General features: G+C 39.9%; 2 protein-coding genes across 3 annotated transcripts in view; one reads left to right on the top strand and one right to left on the bottom strand.

Moving 5' to 3' along the window:
- Positions 1 to 1,095, bottom strand: part of LOC126472580 (transcription factor Ken-like) — a 51,250-nt gene extending 50,155 nt beyond the window's left edge. For both annotated transcript variants that reach the window (XM_050099943.1, XM_050099944.1), the window contains exon 1: positions 535 to 1,095. In XM_050099943.1, coding sequence (XP_049955900.1) covers positions 535 to 1,021 — 487 coding nt within the window. In that variant the 5' untranslated portion in view covers positions 1,022 to 1,095. The remainder of the gene's footprint in view (positions 1 to 534) is intronic.
- Positions 1 to 15,098, top strand: part of LOC126481620 (synaptotagmin-14) — a 602,337-nt gene that overhangs the window by 435,681 nt on the left and 151,558 nt on the right. The window lies entirely within an intron of this gene.

Genomic DNA, 15,098 nt, shown 5'->3' with positions numbered 1-15,098 from the left:
CGTTAAAACTGTATCTCGATCAAAACAATTGCTGTCACAAACTATGAATAAAAACATTTGCAGTTGTTGAGTTGTATGGGAGCTACAGTCCTTGAAAATGAAAAAAGGTAAGAGTTTACGCCGCTATAGTGCTATTCACTACACCCCCAAATACAATATGTAAATCACAAGTGTTTCTGTAGAAAACCGAGACTGTGTTCGATGCGTTATCCACATCAAACTTATAATTTATCACCGAATCATGCAGCATTTGTTAAATACTTCAGACATACATACACGAGAGTTTAGTACTTCGGCGGCTTTCAAAATAAATTGGAAGTCCATGACTTCTCATAAAGATGTTGCAGCGCGCGATGTTAGCATTTTATGCTCTGATATGTTGTTTTTTTTTTTAAATAAATTAAGTAGGTCACATTTTTAAATGATTGCTAATTGTGTGTGTCACTCCAATGTTAAATGGACAAAAACATCTAAGTTTGATTTTCTGTCGTGAATGGGCAGTTCGGTAATTATGGAATTATTGGTAATACTCACTATGGAAAGCTTCTCTGGAAGACACGAGCGAAGACGAAGTACGTATTCCCCGTTCTGTATTTGCGATTGGGTTTGCTTCGATGTCAGTTGCTTGCGACGTTTGCGAGTAATGAGACTCATTTAATACCTTTACCACGTCGGCACCAGGGAAATTCATACCTAGCCCATTACAAAGCTCCCGGAATTCTCCTAGTTCTTCCCATGTAAGTTTCATAATACCTTCGCAGAGGAACGTCAGCAACAGAGAAACAATATTATAATCGAAATCAGGTAAAAACAAGGTAGCCATATCATCGGAATTGTTCATTTCTTCAATAACAGCCTTTAGAAATGGGCTAGCTGAAGCCAGTATTAACTTGTGGGAATACACAGTCTTTTTGTTCTTGCATACAAGTTTCACATCCACAAACGAAAGTTGTTGCACAAAATCATTAACTGCGTTCATGGTTAACCCATAGTGTCTGGGGCAGTAAAATTGCCAAGCCATGGCAGAAGTTATCTCGTCTTCAATACCGAGCGCTTCGGCCCCTGCCTTCTAATTTCAATACAATTTGCCGCGTTCACCGACAGGCGACCTATAATAATCACTTTGGCGCAGATAAAACGCTACGCTGCCGCCAAAGAAGTTACACTGCGAAGATGGCTACACATCATGTTTACTGCGGCATGCATGAAGGCAGGCCCACATGCAACGATCTGTCTGCACGATAGTCTGCGCACATCACTTCTGCGCAGACAGATCGTAGCGGAAGGGCGGGAGACCTGCGCATGAGTAACTTTCTTTTTTAATGCAATGTAAAGTAGTCACACATGTTTGTGGAGAATTAAGACCAAGGATTGCAGCTATCGACATAAGAAAGCAGCTGCTTGTTATTTTTTAATAGAGAATACAAGAGCAGCTGACCCCACCATAAACAAGAAAATTGCTGAAACTTCCTGGCAGATAAAACTCTGTGCTAGACCGAGACTTGAATTCGGGACCTTTGCCTTTCGCGTGCAAGAGCTCTATCGCCTGAGCTACCCAAGCTCGACTCACTGTGGCAGAAGGAAGCGGTGAGGAAGGGTCCTGAGTTGTGCTTGAGTAGCTCAGTCAGCGGAGCACTTGCTTGCAAAACACATAGATCCCGAGTTCGATTTCCCTGTCCAGCATACAGTTTTAATCTGCCAGGAAGTTTCATATCAGCACACTCTGCTGCAGAGAAAAAATTTTTCAAACGAAATTGTTATTAAAAGAGACACAATAGACTTAAACAAAATTATTGTTGACTCGGTGCTGTACTATGCCATAATCTTATGTGGTACCGTAGTGTAGGTAAAATAAAAATATTTATTCTTCAGATGAATGAAGTCAGAATATTTTGTCAATTTGATGAGGGATCACCTTGCAACATTGTCAGGGATATAGGGATTCTTACACTTGTCTGTCAGTACATTTACTCGCTAATGCAATAGGCCTATGTGGTTCATAACTAGAGTGGGTTTTAGGATAAACTGTACAGTTCACTATCACAGTATTCAGACATTTCAGCAGACTACGTATCCCTGTCTCGAATTCAGAATGGAATTTTGTATTGTGTTGCAAAATTTTATAACAGGTAGCTGATAAACTTCAGGCAGGGAACTGAAAATCTCAGTATACTGTGAAACAAGTTGAAGATATCTCATTTGTTACACAAAATTGTTACAGTTACAGTATGTGAAAACTGCCGTCGATTAACGAGCGACTGTCAAGGCCAACAAGAAATTTTATTGAGGAGAGAAATATGACAGCTGACAAATAGTGTTTGCAGACTTGTATCTGTGTTCTTGGAGTTATTTTAAATTTGTCTTCGCGTCTACACTGCCGAAAGCTATTAATACACCCTTTTAGAGGTTTCCAGTTCACTCACAATTTATTGTTGCAACAGTATATATGGAGTACATCAAATAATTTGTTACAGGTCAGTAGAATACGCAATTCTGAGGTACCAGGTGTTGACCCATGCTGAAAAATCCATTTTAGTGCATGGTATACCCTCCACAGGCGACATAGCAGGCGCTGGTTCTGGAATCCATTTGATTGAATAGATGATGTATAATATCCTGGGATACTTTATGCCATGCCAGCTAGACCTGTTCGCTCATTTCTGTATGAAATATTGGCTGAGGAGTCGTATGAGTTACTTCTTGTCCCATCATATCCTCATGTGTGCGATAAGTGACAAATTCGGGGATTGTGCTGACCAGGGAAGTTGTTGTAGGTCTTGCAGTGGGCTCAGAGTTGCACAGGCTGAGTGTAGATGAACAGTATCCTGATGGAACAACACATCACTTTGCTGTTGCAAGAATGGCAAAAGAATGGGTCTAATAACATTCTGCATGTACTGAGCGCTGGTTAACATATCCTCCATAAGCACCAAAGGTGAATGAGAGTTGTAACTTATTGCATCTCAGACCATTCCAGCATCATTGTACATCAGACACAGCACATCCAACTGGTGTGGCATTTCTCCAAAATGACCATTCCGCCACCTGTGGGGCCACAATCTGATCCAATCAAACTCATTCAGTTGGCTGTAGGAGTTCATCTCTGGGGCATAGTTTCCTGCTTGCTTGACAAATTTACACCACACTGAATGTTCTGGCTGTGAGCATTCCCTAATAAATGGTAGACACAGATGGCGCTCAGGTAACAATGGCATCTGCTGGCAGAACTGTGAAAACATTATCAGTACAATTACTATCCTCCAGGTGGCATATGCTATCATCAGATCAAAATTGATGTAATCTTTCCAGGTGTACTAATTTTTTTTTCTTTTTTGGGCAGTGTACAAGAAAACTCGTAATTTGTAGCTACAAAGACAGTTTTTAAAATACCTTCAATGATTACAAAGCTTTTATGGACAATATGGCCACACAAATGAAGAATTGTACCTCAGTGTCTGTCCAATTGTGCAAGTTAACACACATGCACACATACACACACACCAGGGACATAAAGAGCATGACCCTGTGCTCGAAGTCTTGACTGTAACAGATGTAGGTAATGATGTAGGGCCATTCATGAAATATTTTTGCCATTATAATTTCTCAGTGTTGACCTGTCTGACGTGAAGAACAATGTAATGGGAGTATCCAAAGGTTGACCTTCTTGTCGATTACAGCACTGTTGTTTTTTGAGTTTCACATGATTCTCATACCATTCTCATTGGTGTATTGTTGAAACTTTGTATAAAGATCTATATTTTCTTCATACAAAATGCAGAAGATGGGTGAGAGATAAATTGTAGACCATTGTCTATGGAAATGCATGTTGGAATCTTCCAAGTGTAAAAAATTGTTACATAGGCTTCATTGTTGTTTCCGTAGTAGAGAATTCAAAGCAAACTACAAATGGGAAATGTGGAAGGTGCATTCACCGCAATGATCCCCATGGTATGTACATAAGGACTCTCAGAATGCAGATGAAGACATTCATTTGCGGCGTCTTCTAATGGTCATAATGGAGCAGTGCTAAAACATTTGTTACCTGCAATATGTTGAGACATTGATATAACATAGACCTTATAATTGTAGTAGTTGTTGATGTGGTGTTCAGTTCAATGATTTACTTGATGCAGCACTCTTTATGCTAGTTTATACAGTGCAAGTCTTTTAACTGCTCTGCAACTACAGCAACCAATGTCCATTATGAACCTGCTAGTCTGTCTCTACAATTTCTACCTGCACACTTATTTCCATTAAAAAATTGATGATTTCTTGATGCTTCAAGGTGTGTCCTATTAACTGATCCCTTCTTTTTTTCTCCAGTAAATTTAAGTACCATTTTATTAGTTATTGATCTACACATCTAATCTTCAATATGCTTCTGTAGCAACACATTTCAAAAGCTTCAAATTTCTTCATGCCTGAACTGTTTATCATCCGCATTTCACTTTTGTACCAGGCCATACTCGAGTGAATACCTTCATATAGGACTTCCAAGCATTTAAATTTGTAGTCATGTTAACAAATTTCTGTTTTTCAGAAACGCTTTTCCTGCTACTGCCAGTCTGCATTTTATATCCTGCCTTTGTCAGTTGTTAACAGTTACATGGCTGCCCAAATAGCAAAAGTCTTAGTGTTTAATTTTCTACTCCAATTCTCTCAACAATGCCTGATTTTATTCGACTACATTCAATTACCCTTGTTCTACTTTTGTTTGCCTTCATCTTACAATCTCTTTTCAAAGTAATATCCATTCTGTTCAGTTGATCTTCCTAGCTATTTGCCATTTCTGACAAAGTTTTAGTTTCACCATCAATCCTCATTGTTTTTATTTATTCTCCCTGAACTTTAATTCTCTTTTCCAAATGTCTCCTTGATTTAATTTTCTGATTGCTCGATGTTCAGACTGCATACCATAATAATGAGGGTAGGCTAAAACTTCATGTCAGACTTTTCTAACTACTGTTCCTGTTTCATGACCTTCAATTCTTATAATTGCAGTCTGATACCTTCCACTCTCCGTATTTTATCACTATTAGGTTCAGAATTTCAAAGACTGTATTCCAGCCAACACTGTCAAAAGCCTTGTCTAAATCTACAAGTGCTATAAATGTAGGTTTGTCGTTCTACAGTCTAGCCATAGAGTCAGTATTGCACCAAGTGTTACTGTACTGGTTGATACTGTGTTGGAGTTACAAACTGTTAGGGATGATGGAGAATGGAAAATATATCAGTCTGAAGTAAGGAACCCTGGAAAGGAAAAGTGCAATTCGAAAGGTGAAAACTGTTTTGATGTCCCTGGCATTTGAATACATGTACTGGTGCTGTTGTTGCCAAGATTGTAGGCTAGCAGTCCCAACGAGCACTTACATGTAGAGGTTGGGATAATAACTCAACTAATGCAATGCAGATGATATACTGTGTACTGGTATGTGTAATTCTGGTGCACAATGTCTGTACTGTAGCAGACTGCACTCTGTGTTTACAAGTTAAAGTACTAACACACACGGTGATAGAGGTCACAGACATGATTTTTGTGTATGGACAAGAAACTGGCAGCAGTAGAGAAATGGAAAGGTTGTATGGAACTAAATACCTGCATACAACAGATCCAACATTCATCACATTTCCAAGAATATTCCAGCAATTAAATGAAACAAGGCATTTGGTACTACAGTACAACAACCAAGAAGAATGACGAACTATGCAGACTCCTGAATTGAAAGACACAGTGCTTGCTCACTTGGATGAGGCTCCAACAATCAGCAGTCGATCGGCTGCATGTGAAATGAATGTTTTGCAGATCACTGCGAGGCGAGATTTATGGAATCATGGCTACACCTCTATCACCCACAGAATGTGCATGCTTTGACTCCTGCTGACTTCTGATCTAATGTCGTTTTCAGCCAATGGTTCTTGCAGTGCCTTACAGTCGATCCCTGCTTTCTTGACTATGTGCTTTTCATGGATGAAGCCTGTTTTACCAGAGACAGAATGCTAATTTGGCGCAATAGTCATATTTGGGCTGATGAGAATCTGTATGCTACAATTGTCAAGAGTCATCGATACAGATTATCAGTACAAGGGTTGCAGTCATATTCATTGGCTAAGTACTAGGCCCATTTCTTCTTCTTCCCACTTAAATGCATCAGTGTACACAATGTTTATCACATACAAGTACCCATGTTCCTGGAACACACCCCTTTGCTATTCATATACCCATGTGGTTTGAACATGATGGAGACCCACCTCACTTTGGACTGAGGGTTTGTGAACACATGGACCAAACCTTCCCTGAAAAGTGGATAGGCAAAGGAGGTCCTGGTTCATGGCCAGCACATTCACTTGATCTCATCATAACTGACTTCTTCTTGTAGGGTAATATGAAAAGTCTTGCGTATGAGACACCTGTGTAAACTGAGTAGGATCTCCTGGCAAGAATGCTCACTGCCTGCGACACTGTTGATCTACTAGATCAGTTATGACAGAGATTTATACGACTGAGGGATATGATGGGGGACGCAATTTTGAACACTTGTAATAAATGTTGCAGGTTGTGCAGGTACATGGAAATCATTATTGCTGCACTGTAGACTTAGGATTTTTGGTCTCTCTGACATCAAGTCACTTACTAGTCCATCAACAGGGGAAATTATCAAAGGCTTTTAAGAAGTATTTATTGGGAATTCGGTAGGTTATCATCAGGGTTTGGAAGTTGAGGCCCTTACTTTGAATACTGCTAAGGCTGCGCTTGAGTAGATTTTCGATCTTACCATTCGAGTCAGTCGTATCCATGCTAGGATCCTTTACCTCAGATTCATACATTTACCCTTCTCCATCATCTTTGAATGTCTGTAACACAATTACGGAGTCACCCGGTATTTCTCTGGAATCCAAAATGTTCTTCTAGAATTCAAGCCAGTATTTTGGAACCATGACTCACTAAACTGATGGTTCATATACCTTGGATAACAGATGAAATAGTTTTGTTGTGGTTGATTCTCCACCACTTTCAATAATTCTAAAGAAATGTCATCCACTCCAAGAGCCTTGTTCTGACTTAGGTGTTTCAGAGTTGTGTCACATACTTCTCACTATATCATATCTCCTATACCATCATCATTTACTTCTCCTTCTCTTTCTACAACATCGTTTTCAAGATTATTTGCCTTATTTATATTTCTTAACAAGTATTTCTTAACATTATCAAATTTGAGATTTTTCTGGCAAATGGGCTTTGATATCGATAAGGTTTTATTTATAATTAGTAACAATATGATATTTCATTCCATACAAAGAAAATGTATTCCTTCTGTGGCTATGTATAATGTCCAGTGCCTCACGTTTTATCAGCAAGTAGTTTTTATATGCAGGGGCCAGACGTTGTGGTTTGTTAGCAGTCGGATCCTTGATTCAGATTGAATCTCCATGGAGCAGTAGCGCCTGAACTTCAAGATGTAAGGCTCCAAAAGCAAGGGCAAAAGTTTGCATGGTGTGTATCTAGCCAAGTAATGTAGGAATCTTAGTTTTTCTGTATCAAAACCCCTAGTAACATGCATATGTCCAATTTAATGAGACCTCCTTCGTACGCAACAAATTTAGGGACTGTGAGATTTCCACTTCGCGCACAAGAAATCATGTGTAATAACTCCTTTTTCGTAAAAATGGTTTAACTATGAAGTTTATGTACAAGCCCATAGTGGTTTTGTTTTCTGTGTTGGTATTACAGTCGTTTTGGGTTCATTTAACGATCAATATTTATCATTTGTAGTTACTGTCGTTATCTGAGTTTACATATTGTGATTTAGAGATAGTGAGTGGTGTCATGGAAACTAGAAAATGGAGTGCCAATTGGAGAAATCGGGACATTTCCGACGCATTCTTATTCCTGTGTTGAATAGAGGGGTGACAGCAGCAGGGGCAGCCAGAAACTTTTGTGCTGTGTAAGGGGATAATGCGATTGGACACAGTACGGTAAGAAAAGGATTTTCTCGCGCTAAGGACATTAGGGACTCCACACATCCGGTAAGACCTTTGGAGTATGGTGTAGATCTTTAAACGTATTACTCCACAATGCACCACATCAGTGAACTCGAGAACTGGCAGAAGTGGTAAACTGTAATCGTTCCACCATTGTGCGACATTTGCATGTAATGGGGAAGGTTCAAAAATCGGGTGTAATGGTACCACATGCTATAAGCCAAAACCATAACAACTGGGCTGTGGCCATATGTCCATCTCTGCTTGCGCATCATCAATTGGCTCATGAACAACATCAACCATTCTTATCCTGTATCGTTACTGGTGACAGGAAATGGTGTCCTTATGCTAACACAAGGAAAAGAAAGGAATGGTTGAGCCCAAACAAAGCAGCAACTCCCTGTACAAACACATGTGCACATCCACAAGAGATAATGTTATGCATCTGGTGAAACAACGATGGTGTGGTGAACAACGAATGATTTCCCCAAGGTGTAACCACTACTGCTGACATTTATTGTCGACAACTGAGACGTCTTGCAGACACACTCCAAGAACAACGACCAGGAAGACTGTGTGAAGTGATGCTGCTCCGCGATAACGCCTACCGAGCATTCTGCTAGACTGACAAGAAACATTATACAGGAGTTGGGTTGGGAATTCGTTCCTCACACACCTTATTCACTTGATATTGCGGCCTCAGATTCTCACCTTTTGCACTCTCTATCGAAGAATCTTTAAGGCACTTCCTTTCCGGATGAAAATGCGCTTCGAACATTGCTCGATGAGTTCTTCGCCTCAAAACGCGCGATTTCTATAGTCGTGGAGTAGAACACTTACCCAGAGCTAGCAGTCTCTGACAAGTAGTGAAGGAGATTATACAGGATGAGACAGAAATGACTTTACAACTTTCGAATGATACAGAAATTTATTGAGATAACTTTCAGAATCGGTGGATGTGTCATTTTGTAGTAAGCAACCTCAAGTTTCGTTCATCTAGTGCATCAGTACTTCATCCCGCCACCAGGAGCGCCAGCATAGTCCACAGTTAAAATGGCAACTTTCGCCAGTGAGGAGTGTACTCGCTGTGTATTTTGGTTTCATGAAACGAACCGTGCACAACCGTTCGGTGTAAACACAAATGAAACCCTGGATCACGTTCGTGACTGCCGCATAGTTAACGTGTTCTTTGTCCTAATCAAATTGAAAGTGTACTGCTCTTTCTTCTTCGTGGAGAAAACTGTCACTGGTATTGTGTATCTGCATACTCCTGTAAACTTTTTACTTACACAGATCTATGATGATGCCCAAGACGGGACGGTTTACTACTAGCAAGACGATACACCACCTTATTTCCTCGTGGAAGTTCGAAGTTTCCTCGATAATAACTTCTCAGGTCAGTGGATTGGCCATGAAGGACCAGTCACATCGCCACTTCGCTCCTCAGACTTGACAACACTGGATTTCTTTCTGTGGCGTTTCATTGAAGGCCGTGCATATGTTCCTTCCCTACTCCAAATGTAGCAGACCTGAAAACTGAATTTACGCTGCCATTGCTCAAGTTACACCAGATTTGCTACAACGAGTTTGGGAAGAAATTGATTACCGGTGGGATGTTTGGCGCATCATAAATGGTAGTTAAATCGAACCGAAATTTGACACTTTAATATGAAACTTGAGGTTATTTCCTATAAAATGATACCTCTGCCGATTCTGCATGTTATCTCAATAAATTTCGATATCATTCCGAAGTTGTAAAGTCCATTTTGATGAACAAAGTCTCCATTATGTGTATCTGTTGTTTTTGAAAAACTGTGGTAAACACTACGAACTTACGCACCAACCCAATACTTTGAAGTTTTTTAGCGGCAGGGAAGACGTGAGAGGAGCAGTCCCAAATTCCCAATTCTTGGTGTGACTTTCTGTGGTGATGCAATTTAAGTAAATTGTGTGCATCAGCTGTGTTGAGCGGGTTGTTCTATCAGTAAAATGCGCTCAGATATGGCGGGTGTACTAGCTAGTCCAAACAGCATACTTTTACATCTATAGTGACGAAACACAAGAAATAATTGTTTAGATATCTCGAAAAATTTCGACCTGGTATCGTACTTTTCATAACATACAGATAGATGTAAACTGGTATAGTACATACCAAAATATGTTTGGTTTGAAACTTCCTGGCAGATTAAAACTGTGCGCCGGACTGAGACTCGAACTCAGGACCTTTGCCTTTCGCCAGCAAGTGCTCTACCAACTGAGCTATCCAAGCACGACTCGCGCCCCATCCTCACAGCTTTAATTTCGCCAGTATCCTTTCTTCCAGGAGTGCTAGTTCTTCAAGGTATGCAGGAGAGCTTCTGCGAAGTTTGGAAGGTAGGAGACGAGGTACTGGCGGAATTAAGGCTGTGAGGACTGGTCGTGAGTCGTGCTTGGGTAGCTCAGTTGGTAGAGCAGTTGCCTGTGAAAGGCAAAGGTCCTGAGTTTGAGTCTCGGTCCGACACACAGTTTTATTCTGCCAGGAAGTTTCATATCAGCGCACACTCCGCTCTAGAGTGAAAATTTCATTCTATGTTTGGGCTATCTAAGAATCTGCAGTAGACAGGCATCAGACAAATCGTTCCTCGAAGAGCATTCTTCTCTATTTACTTTATAAAATAATGCATCCAGCTGTGGAATAGAGTTGGAATCAATATCTGTTTGAGCACTAATACAGTCTGAACTCAACACTCAACTGTAATGTTCCATTGGTCTCCTATTATTACAACAGGAGTAACCCAAGAGCTAAACGAGAGAGATTGAAGTACTTCTAGAGTGACCAGTTAATCTATTTTCGTTTTTACTACACATCTCAGTGTAAAGGCGATGGGGCAGTCACAAAAAAACACCCTAATACCGTTGTGCAACAGGAGAGGTGCGTTGTGAGAAGAGATTACATGTTACGGGTTTTCTATAGAGACAGTTCTGCTGCGGTACAGGTGACAGGTGCATCAATTGTGGGAATGAAATGGTGCAACAATTTGAAACAAATTCCACAGTTGAAGTACGTGGGACTGTATAATTCTTGTGGGTAGTGCATCTAAACTGCATGTGATTCACCGCTAAATTATGCCGATACATGGACCAAATGCAATATTGCATCTAACCATTGTGAAATCATGCCCACAACTGACCAAGGCCAAACTGACATGGGTGATGCTGAGTAGCAAAGGAGGCCATCAACAGGGACCATAGACGACTGTGTCCAGGCAGTCGAGGAACTGACTGCCAACAGTAACAGATTTGCCACCAAAGAAGATTCACACAATGGTTCTTGAATGGCTCTGTGATCAAGGAGCAGGTTTATGTCGTCAAGTAACTGAATAACTGCTAGAACGTGCCGCTCATTGTATAGAGAGACATGATTACTATTCTGAAAAATATTCACATATTTGTGTCACTATTAACTGCAGCGCAGTATTCAACAAAATTAGTGGGCCTGCCATAATAACGTGTAACTTACTTTTTGAAGTCACCTCGTAGATATGTGAACTCATGCGGTGTTTCCTGTAGGTACACACCAATTAACCTATTGATTGACTGAGAAATGAATATCCTTAATTATCAAAAGCAAAAAGATTTTCCAACATTGAATGTAAGACTTCTAAGAAATATAGTATTTATTTATTTATTTAATACAATATTGCCTGTAGCCAGCCGTAGTGGCCGAGCGGTTCTAGGCGCTTCAGTCTGGAACTGGGCGACCACTACGGTCGCAGGTTCGAATCCTGCCTCAGGCATGGATGTGTATGATGTCCTTAGGTTAGTTAGGTTTAAGTAGTTCTAAGTTCTAGGGGACTGATGACCTCAGATGTTAGGTCCCATAGTGCTCAGAGCCAATAATGTCTGTAACCTATAATTTAAATACAGGTTTTATTCATTCTTGTGCAAAGTATTATTATCAACAACAATTTTTTTCTACAATCGGCGACTGATTGTACAATATACATCAATACATCCAATGCAATATTATTCCCAATTATTACACCTAATTTTACCCCCCCCCCCCCCTTGTCCCCCACACCCAATGAACCATGAACCTTGCCATTGTGGTTGGCTTCGAGTGCCTCAGCAATACAGATATCTGAACCTTAGATGCAACTATAATGGAGGCGTATTTTCTGAGAGTCCAGACAAATGTGTCATCCCTGAAGAAGGGCAGCAGTCTTTTCAGTAGTTGCAGGAGCAACAGTCTGAATGATTGACTGATCTGGCCTTGTAATATCAATCAAAATTGTCTTGCTGTGCTGATACTGCAACCAGATGAAAGCGAGAGGAAATTACAGCCATTATTTTTCCTGGGGTGATGCAGTTTTACTGTATGGTTACACAACGATGGCATCATCTTGGGTAAAATATTTTGGGGTTAAAAGAGCCCTTCATTCATATCTATGGGCGGGGACTACTCACGACGAAACAAATTTGGCTTTCCACTGATCGTCACATGGAATGTAAGATACCTTCATCGGGCAGGTAGTTTAGAAAATTCAAAAAGGGAAATGGATAGGTTGATGTCAGATGTAGTGGCAGTTAGTGAAGTTCGATGCCAGGAGGAACAAGACTTCTGGTCAGGTAGGTGAACGGCTACAATTACAAATTAAAATAGGGGTATTGCAAGAGTAGGTCTAATAATGAATAAGAAAATAGGAACGCACGTAAGCTACTGTGAACAGCACAGCGAATGCATTATTGTAACCAAGATAAAAATGAACCTGACACTCACCACAATTGTACACGTTTATGTACTGCTTAGCTCCTCAAATGATGAAGAGAATGAAAAACTGCATGATGATACAAAAGAAATTATTTATATAGTTAAAGGGGAGGAAAATTTAACTGAACTGTGATGAAGAACTGGAGTTCAATAATAGGAAATGGAAGAAAAGGAAAAATAGCAGGTGTATATGGCCTAGTGGAAAAGAATGAAAGAGGAAGCTACCTGCTAGAATTACGCACGGAGGATAATTTTATCATCGCTAACACTTGGTTAAGAAGCATGAAAGAAGGCTGTATACATGGAAGATACGTGGAGACACAGGAAGATTTCATGTTGATTATATAACAGTAAGGCAGAAATTTCTGAACCAGATTTTAAACTGTAAGATACTTCCAGCAGCAGATGTGAAATCTGGCCTGAATTTATTGATTATGAACGGTAAATTAAAAGTTAAGAATTTGAAAAACGATAGGAAATTAAGGAGCTGAGACCTGCATAAATTGAAAGAACGAGAAGCTATTGAGAGTTTCAGAGAGAGAGTTAGGCAATGATTGATTGAAACGGAGGAAAGGAATATAGTAGAAGACGAATAGGTAGCTTTCAAAGGTGAAATAGTGAAGGCAGCAGAGGATCAAATAGCTAAAAAGACAAGGCCTAGTAGAAATCCGTACACAAGTCAAGATATACTGAATTTAACTGATGAAAGGAGAAAATACAAGAACGCAGCAAATGTAATAGGTGAAAAGAAATACAAACGTATACAAGTAAGACTGATGGGAAGTGCAAAATAAATAATCAGGGAGAGTTAGAGAACAAATGAAAGAATTTAGACGCATGCATAACTAGAGAAAAGATAGATATCGCCTACAGGAAAAATTAAAGAGGTCTTTGTACAAAAGAGAAGCAGCTGTATGAATATCAAGAACACAGCTAGAAAATCAGTACTAGCAAATAAGGGGAAGCTGAATGGTGGAAGGAGTATATAGAGGGGCTGGACAAGGAAAATGGACTTCAAGGCAATATTTTAGAAAGAGAAGAGGACGCAGTTGAAGAGCAAACAGGAGATATTACAAAGCTAGAAGAATTTGACACAATGCTGTAAGAGCTAAGTCGAAATAAGGCCCCTGGAGTAGATGGCATTTAGTCAGGAGTACTAATATTCTTATGAGAACCAACCACGACAAAATGTCCGACCTGGTATGCAAAAAGTGTGAGGCAAGTGAAATGTAAGAATTACAAAGAAAGCAGGGACTGACAGGTGTGAATATTACCAAACAATCAGTTTGATAAGTCATGGGTTCGAAGTACTAACACGAATTTTATACAGAAGAATGGATAAACTGGTATAAGTTGACATTGGGGAACATCAGTTTGCACTTTGGAGAAATTTAGGAACACGCGAGGCAATACTGATAGAACATAAATTAGGGCAAAGCAAACTTACGTTTATAGCATTTTTAGACAAAGCGAAAGATTTTGAAAAAGTTGACTGGAATACACTATTTGAAACTATAAAGGAAGCAGGGTGAAGTACAGGAATAGAGAGGCTGTCTACAACTTGTACAGAACCCAGGCAGTAATTATAATAGTCGAGGGGTATGAAAGAAAAACGGTGGTTGACAATGGATTGAGACAAGGTTGTAACTTATCCCTGAGATTATTCAATTCGTATGTCGAGCATTGGAATAAAGGAAACCAAAAAAAATTTGACTGGACTACATCCCATTGTCCTCCTTTCAAGAACCTGTCCATTCCGTTCAACTGCTCTTTCAAGTCCTTTGGGCGCTCTGACAAAATTACGAAGTCATTGGCAAACCTCAAAGTTTTTATTTCTTCTCCCTGAACTTTAATTCATACTCCAAATTTTTCTTTTGTTTCCTTTACTGCTTGCTCAATATACAGACTGAATAACATCAGGGATAGGCTACAACCCTGTCTCAATCCCTTCTCAACCACTGCTTCCCTTTGATGCCATTCGACTCTTGCAACAGCCATCTGGTTTATTTAGAAGTTGTAACTAGCCTTTCGGTCCCCTATTTTATCCCTGCTACCTTCAGAATTTCAAAGATAGTATTCCCGTCATCATTGTCAAAAGCTTCCCCTTATTATACTAATACTATAAGCGTAGGTTTGCCCTTCCTTAACCTACCTTATAAGATAAGTCTTAGGGTCAGTATTGCCTCTCTTGTTCCTACATTTTTCCGAAATCCAAATTGCTCTTCCCCGAGGTCGGTTTGTACCAGCTTTTACATTTTTCTGTGAGGAATTTGTGTTAGTATTTTGCAGCCACGACTTATTAAACTGATAGTCCGGTAATTTGCACACCTATCAGCAACTGCTTTCTTTTGAACTGGAAATAGGTTTT

Source organism: Schistocerca serialis, chromosome 1 (assembly GCF_023864345.2).
Source record: "Schistocerca serialis cubense isolate TAMUIC-IGC-003099 chromosome 1, iqSchSeri2.2, whole genome shotgun sequence".
Taxonomy (NCBI): domain Eukaryota; kingdom Metazoa; phylum Arthropoda; class Insecta; order Orthoptera; family Acrididae; genus Schistocerca; species Schistocerca serialis.
Note: the sequence above shows the minus strand (reverse complement) of the source record. Positions and strands in the feature narration are given on the sequence as shown.